At 34.5% G+C, this 16,491-nt stretch overlaps 1 protein-coding gene across 13 annotated transcripts in view; it reads right to left on the bottom strand.

The window, feature by feature from the left end:
* Positions 1-16,491, bottom strand: part of FRYL (FRY like transcription coactivator) — a 344,107-nt gene that overhangs the window by 100,117 nt on the left and 227,499 nt on the right. For 10 of the 13 annotated variants that reach the window (XR_007517673.1, XM_049886274.1, XM_049886269.1 and 7 more), the window contains 8 exons: positions 14,066-14,164; positions 12,690-12,791; positions 9,813-9,857; positions 6,617-6,720; positions 6,117-6,225; positions 2,961-3,047; positions 1,993-2,164; positions 1,418-1,550 (listed from right to left, as the gene is read on the bottom strand). Coding sequence is in view for 12 of the 13 variants with exons in the window: in XM_049886274.1 (XP_049742231.1) it covers positions 1,418-1,550; positions 1,993-2,164; positions 2,961-3,047; positions 6,117-6,225; positions 6,617-6,720; positions 9,813-9,857; positions 12,690-12,791; positions 14,066-14,164 (851 nt within the window). In the remaining variant the exon portion in view is untranslated. The remainder of the gene's footprint in view (positions 1-1,417; positions 1,551-1,992; positions 2,165-2,960; positions 3,048-6,116; positions 6,226-6,616; positions 6,721-9,812; positions 9,858-12,689; positions 12,792-14,065; positions 14,165-16,491) is intronic. The other 3 variants (XM_049886278.1, XM_049886279.1, XM_049886280.1) reach the window with 1 other exon arrangement.

Below are 16,491 nucleotides of genomic sequence, written 5' to 3'. Positions count from 1 at the left end.
CGACCCCATGTGTTGTCAGAGTAGATTTGTGTTCCGCAGGATTTTCAAAGGCTCATTTTTTGGAAATAGATCCTCAGGCCTTTCTTCTGAGGTACCCCTGGGGTCTCAAACTGCCAACCTTTTGGTTAGCAGCCACATATGTTAATCTTTTGCATCACTCAGGGGCTTACCACATATCAACTATACATAATTGCATAACCAAACTTTGCTCTTAGCTCTTTAATCCAGGAATCACTATATATGTATGCAGATATGCATCATGATCAGGACCAATCATATTTCTTCTTTCAAAGACTGTCAGGGATTGGTCATTGTGCACCTGTTATTCAGATTATGCACAGGCAGCAAAATGTATAGTTGTATTGCTTCCTTGTCTCCCAATGACAAAGCCATGTGACACTTTATAAGAATAGAAAGTCAAAAGAGCTATTGGCCAACAAAGATGCAAGTGTAGTAAAGAAATGAAGAGTGATACTGCTGCAATTGAAATTCAAATTGAATGTAAATGGAGTTAAAGAAGAAACAGCTGACCAGGAAATGTTGACAGGGCTGCCATTCAAAACTCTAGATATACAGCCAGAGAAACTTAGCGGTGCAAATTTTTTGAGAGGAATGAGGAAAGTGGTTGAGACTAAAAGAAGGAAGATGTCCCAGATGAAATAACACAGGCAAAAAACAAAAACTTCACATTAAAGAAACTCTGAGAGATTAGTGTATACCAGTATGTAGTGACTATATATGGAATAAATATAAATGAGGTCAAACATCCATTTTGGTATTTAAGACCTAATGCAGGCAATAATACCCAAACAAATGCCTTCCCTTACTCAAAATATGTAGATACTTCCCCGTAAATAAAAAAAAAGTTGTTGCTATAAAATGTATTCTCTTGGTAAAGTTTCTAACAATAAAGAAAAAAGGTTTTGGGGTGAGAAGCTGGGCAAAGAGTGACAGGGCTGGGGTGAGGGGTGATGTGTAATGAGGGACTGTTTCCAAAAAACAAAAAACTCATACATTATTCCCCTCTGCACCCCTGGGTCCGAGGAGACAAAAATACCCGAACTGAGATTTTCAGGTTTTCTTTCTTAGTTCATCAGGGTTCCGGGAATAAGAGCATTTATTTGACATAGTAAACCAATCAGTCCATACATCTGGAGTAATCAGGATTTATCTACTGCTCATGGAATACGTAACAACAAACTAGTCTTGGGATCCAGGATGACTTCTGCAATCTATACTGGCTTGACAGCACTGAAGTAAACTGAGCACGTGGAGGAAATCACTGCATTACAAACAGCAGCAGATGGAAATATGGGAGAACTCCAAAAGAAAAAGCACTTATAGTAAGGAAACAGGTATCTGTATTCTTTTTATGAAAACTAAAATAGTAAAGAAGATAAAGTAATTTACTACATACGTAATCATATCTTCAGGCTCCTTATTGGACATCTGCACACTAGTCATACACATTGGTCTCCCAACTTCTTTGTCCAAATGTCTCAGAATGCTATCTAATGCTTTTCTCACTTGTGGATAATAAACTGACATTCCTGGGGGGAAAAAACCTCAATTATAAAATGTCAGAGATTAGATAAAGAATACTTACAGTCACTTTTGATAATAAGCACCTACGCACCTTGAGAAGACATTAGCTTATTGTTGCCATATAAGAGGGAATTTCAACTATATGTATATACATTCTTCTTCCTGACAATCAGCTTCAACATATTCGAGATATCGTGTAAAAATTATGCAAGGAAGTAAAATTAATTTGAAGGAAAAACACAATTAAGTAATAGTATCATGTGGAAGAATATTTAACCAGAAGACTACAAAATGAAGACCTATAAATATGATAAAGTATATTCATTTTGCATTACTATATATATGGTACATGCTAAAATATATATATATTAGATCTGATCATAAAGCTTTTACAAAATAATATCAAAATGCCTTACAAAGCAATTTATGATTCCAATTAACACTAACCTATGACTTTTGCTTCTTCATCTGTCAAAGTTTTATTGAGAAAAATTTTCTTCACACGAAGAGTATTTCCTGAGGGAAGAATAACTCCTGTTGTTGGCATTGGTGGTTCACCATCTTTCTGCTGCAAACTGTCTGCTATTACAAGGAAGACTCTGAGGCCTATGTTCATTCTCTTCAGAGAAAAAAAGTTTCAAAACGAAGAAATCAGAGTGCCATAAATTATCTTTTTTTTTTCCATGTTAAAAACATCTCATCAAATAACATGCAGGGTGGGAGAGGGAAGGCTGATAGAAAACTAACCTGTCTTTCAACTTTTTTGACTAGTCCAACCATTAGAGTCTGTATTAATACCAAATTCCCAAATGCCACTCACTCACTTCTCAGGTCAACTAGCTTTCCTAGTCACTATAAAGCTTATTTCAGATCTCTTTCACCTTTCCTCAGCTCTCCTAAACTCCTACCACCCCCTCTTCTAAGTAGATGACTTGTCTCCTTCATAGAAAGAAAAAATCAACTTTTTTCAGTCTTTCATTACAAAACACACTAATCAACCTACATCCACACTGCCTCTCCCACCCTTTTTTTCTTGTTACAGTTAAGGGGATGATGATTCTAGTTGTTAGAATCCCATCTGCTCTTAAATTTTCAGAACAATCACACTGTTAATCATCTTTTTCTTAAATCTCCAATACCTAAAACAGCACCTGGCACAATTTCATGTGCTCAATAAATGTTTAGTAGGTGGTATTTCGTAAAGAATATTTTTAAAATGTATCATTTAAGTAAAAGAAAACTGAGCTCTTGTCACAACTTGTAAAGCCAGTTTAGCTGGCTAACCCAGAAAATGTCCTTTCTTGACTATTTTTCACCACGTTTACCACTAAACCATTCAGTCAACCATTAGGAAATTTTGCTCTTAAAAAAATAAAATAATTTAAAAAAAAAAGTTTATTACTATATTATTTTACCTCTGGATTAATGGTGAAAGTTTTAGCAGATTTTCCAACACTGAGCAGATCAAATATTATTTCTTTCATTGCAAAATCCAAACGTTCCTGGGGGAAAAAACCAATTAATAATAAATCTTTGAAGTTTATATATCTAGTTGATCAGAAATATGATTACTAATATATTATTTAATTCTAAAATAAACAGCATACTTAGGAGTTATTAAACATTTCACTCCAACGCTCCATCAGAATTATAAAATTCCTCTCAAAAATCAGCTAACTTTTTTTTTCCCCTGGAGATTTCCTTCCTAGAGCCCTATTCTTCCTGTCCCAGTGCGGACTCACAACTCTCCAGGCCTGATAGCTGTTGTCTTGGAACTTTCTTTCATCATCATTCTGGGAATTCCTTTACTTTTCTCTTCTACTGGATTTCCTTTTTTCCAGGATCTCTTGTCTTCTTCTTTCTTGGTTTACTCCCTTGTTTTGGAGAATCATATTACCAGAAAAGGTTTAGGCAAAGTGAAAAAAAACCAAAAAACTAGGTAGCTTATATGACTGAAAAAAAAATTCTCATTATTTGATAGTATGGCTGGGCATACAGAATGCTAGGTGTGAACTTCCTTTCCTTTACAAATTTAAAGATAATACTCCACTGTCTTCTAGGATTCAGTCCTGCTCTTATAAATCTGTACATCATCTTAATTTCCAGTTCAGCTTGACTTATTTTATCTTTCCCCATCATGATGATGTAAATCTTCTCAATCTTCAGTGTTCTAAAGCTTCATGATGATATGCATTGGTAGGAAACTTCTTTAATTTATTGTATTAGGCACATGGGGTTACCTTTTCTGGAATTTCTTGCCTTTGATTCTCAGAAATGCTTTTTAAAAACATATTTATCAGGTTATTTTCTCCCAATTGCTTTCTCTTTGAACACCTTTTTTCCTCCCTTATTTTCCCTATAATTCTCTTTTCTAGAAGATTTGGTCTACTCATCTTCTAATATTTCCAATTCTTCTAATGTTTTTTTTTTCCTTCTCTCTCTTAATTTCCAATTTTTTTTTTTTTTTTTTAGTTTTCTGAATGTTCCTTTCTGTTAGTAATCTGTTCATGTTTTAATGACACAATATAGTTGCCAAAAATTGGAACAAGGTTGTAGATAAAACCTGTAATCTTGTATTCGACCTTAATCATACATTAACACAATATTCTCTGACATTAGATGGTAAAATTCATCATATCAATATACAAAATTATTCTTAATTACTAGATACTCAGTTATACATTAAATATCCATGTATTTAATTATTTTCTGGAAATCTAGAGTACCTAGGTCAATGTGAATGAACCATTTTCTAAGGCTCTAAATAAATACTACCAACAACTGCAGAAGAAAATGCATCAGCCACAGTAAATGTTATCTTTAAGCAGAAGAACTTAACCAACGGATTTCAAAATAGTTCTGCCAAGTTCTACTGTCCTATGGGGTAAGAGGTGTAAAGGGGTAATCATAATGAGTGGATCAGAGGAGATCTACAGAATTCCAATTTAACTTCAATCAGAGCAGCTCTACTTTTATTTGCCTTATGTTGGAGATTTGCTTCTTATGCTAAAACTAGTTTAAAAATAATGTATGTAAATGGGTAATGTCAATTTGATTTGCAAAAGCATCACACTGAAATTAAGCTGGCATTTGAAAAGCATGCAGGATTGGGAGAGACGGAAAAAGCAAAGAAAGGGAGTAAGCAGAAAGTATAAATAAATAAATGAGAATGCTTTAAAAAACTGGCTAGAGGAAAATCAAAGGAATGTTCTAGAAACTTAGGTTGGGCTTATAATGGATTTTAAATCTGATCGTATAGGTAGTGGGAAACTTGAATATTTACAAGTAAGAAAATGAGCTATCAAATGCTGAATGTTTAAACTGGCAACACATAGCCACACTGGGCAGATGGGAATGAACTTAAGGCCACTACTTAGGTGATTAATTTAAAAAATCAAGATGCGACAAAAGTATTACAATAGTTCAGAAAAACAGAGAACCAAGGGAGTGGATGCAATCCTAGGCAAAAAAGGGAGAAAAAGAGATGCAGCCTGATAGTAAAAATTTTCTTAATACTGGATCTAAAGCACATTTTTGCCTTTACTAATTTTACTGACACACACTTATCTAATTACTTCTGTGCTCCAGTAAATAGAAACATTTTCATTTTGTTTAAAGACTCATTTCTTCACTGCCAAAAACAATTACACTATGGATCGTTTAAATTTTCATAGTTTCAGTTCAAAGAGAACGCAACAAATATTCTGGAATCAGCAATATCCTAAGTAGAGGAGGTAACCCCACCTGAATCTGTTTTCTAATCAGATATGCTTTCCCAGGGCTGATGCCTCAAAGGGACTGTGACCAAAACTTTGGGTTGGCTCACTCAACAGCTAATTCAATCCCTTCTAATAAGCCTTTCTTTACTTCAGGGGCTAGAAATTAAAAATTATATTTTCCAGACTCCCTTACAAAAGTAGGGTTCTGAATTTAGATCCTGACAAGTGGTACACTCCTGTGAGTCTTTGATTGGGAACTGGAATGTCAAGAGAAGGACAAGAAGAAAGGAATAGATTTTACTTGTGGGAGTCATGACAGAAGCAACCTGATTCTGAAGCCACTCATGGTCCCTTCCTTATTTTTATTTGGCAGCTTTCTGATGCTGGCAGAGGCAGCAGTTTCCTGGATAGCTCAATTCTGCAGTTTTCCTCAGTCGTTCAGACCAGACTCTCTTTTCTTCAGCTCTTCTCGTGATTCTATAACCTTGAGTCAGAATTCACTCAACGACAATGGGATTAGTTTTGTTTTTTCTTTTTATTGTTTCCCTTTAAAAAATTCTTTTGGGCTTAAACTAACTACAGTGGATTCTATTATCTGTACCTAAGCATCCAGATTACCACAGAAATTAATCTAGAAAGATGTTTTCTAAGAAATTTTTTGAGATACTCAGGAGGTAATTATCATACTTTCTTTTTCACTCTTTTTAGCATACTATTATTTTTCACTATTCGGTATTAATAAATGTTTTGTTACCATGTTTTTAGATACACAACAAAATTTAGAGCTCCCAACTTATTACAATTATTCTTATAACTTACATGTACATATGTGTCATTAGGTAAGACACTCACCTGAGCAATGAACTGAATAATCTTCACAAATATATTGAGGGGTGTATCACGAGGAACCACACTACGTGAACCTTTTGGAAAAAGTGCTGACACTATACTCATAAGACGACTACAGGAAAAAAAATTAGTCAAAATAAGATAATGAAATAGCATACTTACAAGAAATTTTTCCTATTTCTTTAAAATATGAATAATTTTTCTTAACAAAAAGAGAATTCATATTTCTCCTCAAGATATTTTATAACATTAACTAAAATTCCATTAAACCAAAACCAAACCACTGCCGTCGAGTCGATTACGATTCATAGCAACCTAATAGGACAGAGTAGAACTGCCCCATAGGGTTTCCAAGGAGAACCTGGTGGATTTGAACTGCCAACCTTTTGGTTAGCAGCCATAGCTCTTAACCACTGCACCACCAGGGTTTCCAAAAACTCCATTAGTATAATATTATTTAACAAGATTTTATTTTAAACATACTTTAAAACAATGGCACTCACCTTTGAGTTACAGTGTTGCTTTCACATTTTATTCTAATTACATAAACCCACAACAATCTATACAAAGATTCCAGTGCAACTCGAGACATTTTAGGATCTTTATTCTGTTCAAAAACAGAAGAGAATAAAAATAAACTTACTTATTAATATACCTGCAATCATTTAAAATCAAATACATTCTCAGCCAACAACTAAAAGCCCTCTCTCCCCTTTTGTATTCAATCTAAAAGAGGTTTAAATATGTAAACATGTATTTGGTATGTGGTGGAAAAAAAAAAATTTTTTTTTTTCAAGTAGAGATAATTCAAAGTAACCATAAATAAGAAAATTTGAGTTCTTCCTGACATTCTCAAAATACTCAAATTTTGGAATTACATCAATTATTTCTAACAACTCTATATTAGAGACATTGACTTACTTGATGGTAAATTGTTCACATGACATTGTTGACAACAATGAAGAAAGAAGGATTACTCATCTTTGCAGTAATTCATCTGCAGCCCATAAACACTTAAAATTGACAATACCAAACGATATTATACTTACTTGAACTTAAGAAATAATGCAAAATATTACTGACTGCATACCATTTCAAGAGGGTGTACAGCATAGTAGATTAAGAGCATGGACTCTGGAATTAGAACTGACTTGGTTCAAATCCAAGCTCATCCTTGGGAACTGTTAAATCTCTTTGTGCCACACAATTCCTCATTTTTAAAATGGAGATAATATTGTGCCTACCTCAAAGACTAAGGAAGCTAATGTGTAAAGAACTCAGAAGAGTGCCTGGCACATGTTAAATGCTCAATATACGTTAGGTATAAAACTTTCAACCTTGATCAAAATCAGAAAATTATTCCACTTCAATCACAATTTGATCAGCAAACCGTTGATTCTAGCTGTTATAAAAAATGAAGTTCTCAAAAGATCAGAGTAGTATGGTGAGATTTTATTGTGAATTTTGAAAATGTAGTTAATTATCACTTTTATTAGGAGAAGCTCTTTACATATCTGTTAACTGTTTTAGGGTGCACTGACTGCTGTACATTCACATTTTTAATTCAGTTTAGAGGATTTCTTATTGTCAAACAATCATTTTATATATGCCATTTGACCAAAAAGGCTTTTTGTCAGGTAGACCCTTTGTGTTCCCATAAGTTAAACTTAACAAAACAAAGCCTCCATTTTAAAAAGCAGTTAAGATGCATTTCACCAATAATAATTTAATTCTTTAGTATTTTAAGAATATATTTAATATAAATTCTGATTTTTTAAAGCTATACTAGATTTTTTATGTGAAATTTCAATGAGTTTTTATTAGTAGGCTATGAGACACTAGGGAAACCCTGGTGGCATAGTGGTTAAGTGCTACAGCTGCTAACCAAAAGGCTGGCAGTTTGAGTCCACCAGGCACTCCTTGGAAACTCTATGGGGCAGTTCTAAGTTCTACTCTGTCCTATAGGGTTGCTATAAGTTGGAATCGACTCCATGGCAGTGGTTTGGTTTTGAGTTTTTATGAGACACTATAATGAACCACAGGCTTATCATCCCAGTGAAACTATTAATATCTAAATGGCAATAATTTTTTAAATGTCAAAATTAAAAAACATGCAATTATAGAATGAGTTTACTATTATATTTTAAAGATAGTAATTATGGACAGTTTACAGTAGTTGCTAAGTCACCCTAAATAAACAGAGATGACTAGTATAACCACCAAGCTTTTTATAATAAAATCTTTGAGAAAATGAAACATTCTTTCCTATCATTTAGATCTAATATATCAGATATCAAAATATGGGTTCAATCAATTACTTGTACACTCCAAATAATATTTTTACATTCTTAAAATATTGTATTTTCAAAATGTGATTAATAAAAAATTACACTTTAAAAATTCTTAAATCTTATTCCACGTATGTTTCTGTAGCGCAACTACTTAGCGTTTTAAGCTGTTAACTGAAATGTTGGTGGTTTGAGCCCACCCAGGGAAAGGTCTCACTTTGGAGCCCTAGTAGCACAGTGGTTAAGAACTCAGCTACTAACCAAAAGGTGAGTAGTTCAAATCCACCAGCTGCTCCTTGGAAACCCTATCAGGCAGTTCTACTACTCTGTCCTATAGGGTCGCTAGGAGTCAGAGTTGACTTGAAGGCAATGGGTTTGGTTTATTTTTTTATTCCACATAAAAATCATTCTCATATACATTGTTAAACATAAAAGTATTGGACTATCTTACATTAAGTGATGAGGTATCTGGCACGAAAAACTTGGTTTTCAAACATTCCAAGATGGAAATGTTTACAAAGCAGACTTATTTTATACCGCGCAATGCCAAAACAAGATGAAAAGTGATAAAACTCAATTTTTTTTGGTCATACCAATGCTGCTATATATGTCTAAATAAAAAATTTTTTAAATCCTAAATTGATCTGACCCTTAAGCAAAAAAAAGATACATAATTCTCTACAATTTTGATCTAATTTGCTTAAGTTCTTACATAAATTTAAAAATCCAATGATATAAATGTACAAAATTTTGATGTCAGTCAAATATGATCTTTTGCAGCAATCATTCTTTATTGTTATAAAAAAATATATAACATTTCCCAAGTCAACATTTTTACATGTATAATTCAATGACACTGATTATGTTTATCATGTTATACAACCATTATCACTATCCTTTTCCAAATTATTCCACCACCATTAACAGAAACTCACTACCCGCTAAGGCAGCAATCATTTTAACGTTTTTCTCTTTTTCCTTCTGTGAACCAAAAAATAGGATGTGTTTAAAAACTCAAACCAATAGGATAAAAGTTTTAAACATTTATTCTCCAAGATCATGTTCAAAATCTAATCTAATCTCTCCTTAATATCATTGGAAAATGTTTTTAAATGTTTCATTTATAAAAGCTAGATAACATAAATCAGAACATTTTGAAATTGAGAATTTGGGTGAAGAATCAGCATTCGATAGGACTTCTACCTCTTAAAGTCATCTTCATGGGGGTCACATTAATATTAAAGCTTCTGAAGAATGCTCCTGCTGTGTGCTACTCTTCTTTGACAATACTAGAAGCAGGTTTGGATAAATGCGTTAGACATGCAATGCAACAATGGGTAAAGGAAAAAAAAAATGCCACGCTTAAAGGAGATAAAGCAATATTTTACTTTGCAGTGTCAACCCAACTCACCTGGAGTGTTTCTATCTGTTTTCTGATACTGTTGTTAGATGGTATCTAAATAAAGCAATGTGAGACAGCAAACACAACATGAGATGCCGCACATGCATGTTAGATGAAAACAAGCACAAAACAAGACAGCTCTTCACCAAGGTCTCTATTTAGAAGAAATTTGGGATTTCCAAGAAAGTGGCCAGAAAAACTAAGAAAAAAAAAAATCCCACAATTTGGGCATCATAGGATACAGGTACAATCCTCAAACTAAGAGGAAACAGTCAAAATTTTAAATACCTCATTTTTCTTCTTGTAAATACTACATTTAGGTTCAAACAACTTCAAAATTTTAAGAGTAAATAAGCATGCCACTGTAGTGGGAAAAAAATCTCCAAATTATTTTTATATAATATCTACTCTTCTTATTCCCATCACTCTCTCTTAATGATTGATCAGAAATTTTATAAGTACTTTTCACATAAGCACTTAAATTGATATAAAGATATGGGAATAGGAAAGTACCAAATTCTGATTGGGGGGAAAAAAAATAAGAGATTTAACATTTTCAGTGAAAATAAAGCTCTCTCACATGCTATTTTTGGGCATACAGGAATAAAGCCCATTTTTCATGGTCATCAACTTAAAAAAATCGTGTAGTAATTTTTTAAAAAAACTTCACGTTATCTTAAAGTGCCTTGAAAATTCATCAAATTTATTCTTATGACTGCAGAGAATAATGCTTTTTTTAATACCCCAGAATTATAGTGAAAAGGTCTCCTTAAAATATGCAGTACACCAACATTCCTTATAGTACACTCAAGGGTAATATGGTGGACCAGAAAGAGTTATGGAACTACTGGCTCCCTAAAGATGGATTGCTCACTTCTCTTCTTCCAGCCTCCATTACAGTGGGAATTAAACGGGACACTGCAATTAGAGAATCTAGCACATGGTAAATACTAGCACAAATCAGTGGTGGATCTAATAAAGAGAAAACTGTTAGAGATTTTTTTTAAAATCAAGCATTTACTTAAATCTCAAAACAAAATCAATTTAGATAAGGCCTTTACTTTGGATCAATTTTTCCTTTATATAAACAAACCAATTATAATTGCTACAATGGATAACTAGCATAGTTTTGCCTTGCATACTCAACTCCTTACTTCAACTATGCAGAGCAGCCACAGTACCTAAAATTTAATAAACAGGAGCCAATGCATAAAATTTCTGCTGAATAGAGCCTTAATGTAAGATAAGGGTTAATGGCCAAGACAACTGTATTTCAATTATTCGTGCTAAGTGGCTCTTATCTCCTTAAGACTGGCAGATTGACATACCCGTTAATGAAAATGGACAATATGCCAGAAATATTTAACAGGAGGTAAGGGTTCAAAGAAAACACAGCATTTTAAATGAAAGCCTTAAGACAAAAAAAAAAAAGTTAAAGTACTGTGAAAGTATTGCATATATGTTAGGTGGAAACGTGTATATATATATAAATTTTAACAAGCAACAGAAAAGTATGAATTGTCATGAAACAAAGCAACCTTCCAGAAACACTTCAGTGCGTGTCTTAAATTATTTTATTAGAAGTATCAAAAATCACCCAGAAAATGATCAAATCCTTTTCAGTACCTATGTCTGTATGAATTATCAAAGTAAGGACAGAAACAAGTATAATGTAATTAATTAAAGAAATTTTATTTCTCAGTTGCATGACATAAAGAGTTTAAGCAAAGAGGGTATATCAATTCTTATCCAAATGTGAACAGCATTAATATATTTGTAGGAGGAAAACGGCCAAAAGTGTTTTTCAAAGACATACTTTCTGTATACCTTACTAATAAGAAATCAAAGCAGTTTTGGAAATGATCAACACAATCGTGAAAAAGGTAGTTAGGATAATGTTGTCCAGTGGGTAATCCCTGAAATCAGAAAGAGGAGCCAGTCCTATTTCTCAAAATACCACAGTGAGCTACATGGCAGGAGACAAGTCATTTAATCTACCAGTGCACTGGTTTCATTATCTTCAAAGTACAAGATTTTTAATCTTGACCCTAACTTAGAGGAATATCAGGAAATGAAATATCATGTCAGCAGTGGTTCTGTAACTTGTGAGCAAATATTCAAACAGGTTAATTTAACTGTATATCAAAACAGTATTCGAATCAAGCATTCGCATGCAGGCAGATGAGGAATATTCCCACATTGTGCAGACATCACCTGTGTTCCTATCCAAAGAAGAAAAGCAGATCCTGCTAGCAGAGCATCCTGGGAAGATAATCATCCTTCAGTCTCACAGGTTTGTTGTCAGTACTAAGACAGACTGAACATGGATGTCCCAAATAGTGTTAGTGACCATTATCCCTTGATTTAAGTAAGAATCATTCTGGAGCTTTTATATCTGTGTGGATCCAGTAGCACACTTTTGGATTTGGCTGGACATGTTTACATTAAACATGCTTTTAGTGATATTTTATTATCAAAGTCTTTTTTTTTTTTCCTTTCTTTCTTTGTATTGCTCAGATCTGAGCCAACATTACTGAATTTTCTCAAAACACAAAGTATCTGGGTTTTTTTGTAAGGTTAATCACTACTCTGCAATTCTAAAGGAATTGACTTATTAACAAATCTTTCTAGATCTAAGAGAACATAAACAACAATCAATGAATACGTAAAATTTTGCATCAATGAAGACAAAGCAAATATTCAATCAAAAGTTTATTCCTGACTCTCTATAGAAGAATGAAGTGTGTACAAGACAAGGGATGCGGCAAAGAATTACTATGCGAATGTACTAACGGTAATGAAAGTTTCATTACATACACGTCAATGTATGTCCATAAATAAACACACCAGTCAGTATTTACAGGTCAGAAATGAGACTGTTCTTACCTTTAAATGTGACAAGCAGTTCTGTAGGAAAATATGCCAGTTATTTAAAAAAAACTGTTTCTGACTGACACATAAAAGGCAGGTAATTAATGGATATAAAGCCTACAGGAGACAGGGAAAAGAGCATTAATGTTTTTCATGGAAAAGTACTGGTCTTGCAAATTATATCTCATTTATTCTCATAAACGAGGAGACTAAAAGAATCTTTTATGCAGTTTTCCCATTTGTAAGAAGTCTCACAGAGTACTCTAACAAATGATTAAAAACAAAGAATTTCTATAACAACAATGCCTTGAATTCTCATACCTCCCTGAATTAGAACATGTTTTTCTTTTCCTGGGATCCATTAGCCCCTCAGCCGTGACAGTGGTTTATGAATGTAGGCGCTAGGATCAGAGAACAGACCCTAGAGGATACTTGTGGTATTACCCTCCAATTTACATTAGGAAGCTGAGGCTTAGAAAACTTAACGTGTCCTCCCTGAAGTCACACAGCCGGCAGGCAGAACACTGGTATTTAATGCCAGTCTGTGCTCTGACAGCACAAATATCTTTTAAGGTAGGAGCCCTGGTGACTCAGTGGTTCAAGTGTTCAGCTGCTAATCAAAAGGTCGGCATTTCGAACCCACCAGCTGCTCCGCCGGAGTAAGATGTGGCAGACTGCTTCTGTAAAGATTTACAGCCTTGGAAACCTTATGGGACAGTTCTACACTGTTCTATAAGGTCGCTATGAGTTGGAATTGACTTGACAGCAGCAGGTTTTTTATCCTATAGAGTTGTGAGGCTTAAACTAAGACAAAGAATGCGAAGTACTTAGCTCTATGCCTAGAACAATCAATGTTTATGATTTAGAGCTCTAGCTTAGGTGGTCAAATATTTGCCTGATTTTCCCAGTTTTCTCCAAGCCATATAAAAATCTACAAATTATTTAAAATTATGTGAAGTGGGTAGTTAAGCGGAGAAAAAAAAAAGTCATAAATCTCTGAAAAGAAACAATGGAATTAGGCAAAGAATGGTTCCTAAAATAATCTGATGCTTCAGAATACAATTTACTGTAATATGAAATAAAGGAATTTACGGTTTCATACAAGCCTACATTCAACCTTTTCCTTAGTAAAATACATAATTTAAAGTGCCTGTCAAGACAGTAACTAAGAATAAAATATGAAGAACCTATCAAATGCAGAACTAATAAAATTTAAAAAATAGTTTAAAGAAAAGCAGGAGCAAATATATTTGTGATATCTTCCCTCATAGTGCACTTTGGATATTTTACAATTTCAGTTTTTACAATTCCCTTAACTCTTCACTGAATTCATAAATCAATTACTGATGCTCCCAATTAAAAATGTAAAGGTTTGAAATGTTTATCAATACCAATGAATGCTTCTTTCTGGAGCTCAGTTCAAAAGTAGTCTGATAAAGCATCTCCACAAAATTTTTCAAACAAGGAACATTCACTTCGTTTTTAACAGCCTGGGTAAAAAGATAACACCAAGAAGAAAAAAAGAAAAAGAAAATGGTTAAAGACTTAAACAATGCCATGATTACAAGGACTTTCTATAAGGTTTTAAATTAGTTAATAATTCACCAAATATCTCATTAAAATGTTACAATGTGCCAAATGACCATATGCTAAATAAATAAACCTGTTTCCTGCCCTGAGAAAATATGTGGAGGACACACAAAAGCGAACAGACACTGACTACACAGTATAACAGGTAGTATAAGAAAATATTGTCAGTCCTCTTGGAGCCCTCTGAAGGATGCCCTTGGAAAACTTGCTCAAGGAAGTAATGTCTAAGCTGAACCCATCCTCTCTTACCTGACATATTACAATAGCCTGCCATAACCTCTCTGACCTTATCTCCAATACTTTGCCCCTGTGTGACAGGGTCCAGCCACACAGCTTCCTTGCTGCACCCGAACACATCACGCATGCTCTTGCTTCAGGACTTCTGCACTTGTTCCTTCTGCCCAAGAAGCTCTTCCCTCGGTTACTCCCTCATCCCTTTAGTTATTGGTCAAATGTCACCATCCTGGTGAGGTCTTTCTTAATCACTCTATTGAAAATTTCAACTTCTATACCCCTTTGGCAAGGAGTCCTAATGGCGCAACAGTTAAGCATTCAGCTGCTAACCAAAAGGTTGGCAGTTCAAACCCACCCAGCTGCTCTGAGGGAGAAAGATCTGGCCATCTGCTCCCATAGCCTAGAAAATCCCATGGGGCAGTTCTACTCTGTCACACGGGGTCCCTATGAGTTGGAATCGACTTGATGACACCTAACAACAACCATCCCATTGGCAATCTTTACCCCCCCCCACCCTGCCTTACATTTTTCCATGGTACTTAACATAATCTGACATACTACATATTTTACATACAAGTTTAGTATTTGTTTTCTTCACTAAAAGTAAGCTCTATGAGAGCAGGGAGTCTTTCCTATCTTGTTCATTGTTGTATTTCCTGTGTATAGAATAGCACTGGAGTTCCTGAGTAGTACAGTGAATGCATTCAGCTGCTAACCAAAAGGTTGGAGGTTCGAGTCCACCCAGAGGCACTTCAGAGGAAAGGCCTGGAAGTTCGACTTCTGAAAAACCAGCCATTGAAAACCCTATGAAGCTCAGTTCTACTGTGACACACTTGGGGTCACCATAAGTTGGAATTAACTTGACAACAACTGGTTAACTGGTGGAATAGGACCTGACACACAGAAAGCACTCGATAAATATAATGAATAAACAAACAGGGACCAGATGGGCAAAGCAAGGAGGGAGGCTATTAAAGAGGCAAGAATGTTCTAGGAAGAAGGTGCTCTCTGTGCAAAGGCCTGAACACAAAAGCAAACCTGATACAAAAGAATTAGGACAACACAATTGTAGTGGAACATTGTCCAAGGTCTTTCTTACTATATAACCTGCTTCTTTTGCTAGATTACCTTTAAGAACTACTAACTAATCTCAGTTAGACATCTGGCAAAACAGATTACCAGACAAAGAGTTGGGGAGTACAAATGACAGTTGGGAATGGACATGCAGTAATTCACAGCCATTTAAGAAAAAGAACTCAAAGTACATGGCCTAACAATAATAGGCTAAAGATGGCATATTTTCATAAAGTATAATGTCTTTACCTAAATAAAATAAGCCTAATTCACATGGCTAAAAACTGGGGGTGAGGTTGCAGGGAGTGTTTGGCAGGGGGCTGTCTGACTCAAATAAACCACTTACAAGCTAAAGCTCATGACTTTTGTTTGTCTTTCCCAAAAAGGTGTTCAAATATTTAAATATAAGTAACTATTCAAGAGAGGCAAAAAATCATACCATTACTATTTTATATTCTTAACTTTTCTTACAGTTCCATGTCTACCTTTTCTTAACATAAACTAAAGACAAGATCTGAATACCACAAACCAGTTCATATGAACACACAGACCACAAAGTCAATTAATTCAGTGATCAAAAACAAATGCCAAAAAGGTCAATTTGAGTCTCATCATGAAAACAAATTTCTTCAATTTCTTAATAAAATAAAAAGAATATTGCTGACTTCCATTTCTAGCCAAGATGGAGTATTGGGGACTAGATTTACCCTGCTTTCTGGAAGATCCAAAAATATGGACAAAATATATGTAGGATGCTGTACTTCAGCCAACAAAAGGAAGTGACTCCTGAGAAACGGGAAACAAATAAGAGGAGTCCTTCAATGGTCCCAGCTTACTGCCTTGTGAGAGTTCTCAGGCTGCAGCACAGGGAGAGAGAGCCTAAGGGAACCTGGCAGATACAATGACTTGAGAAAAAGTT

This window comes from Elephas maximus, chromosome 5 (genome assembly GCF_024166365.1).
Source record: "Elephas maximus indicus isolate mEleMax1 chromosome 5, mEleMax1 primary haplotype, whole genome shotgun sequence".
NCBI lineage: Eukaryota > Metazoa > Chordata > Mammalia > Proboscidea > Elephantidae > Elephas > Elephas maximus.
The sequence above is the reverse complement of the archived record's forward strand: the minus strand, read 5'-3'. Positions and strand labels throughout refer to the sequence as shown.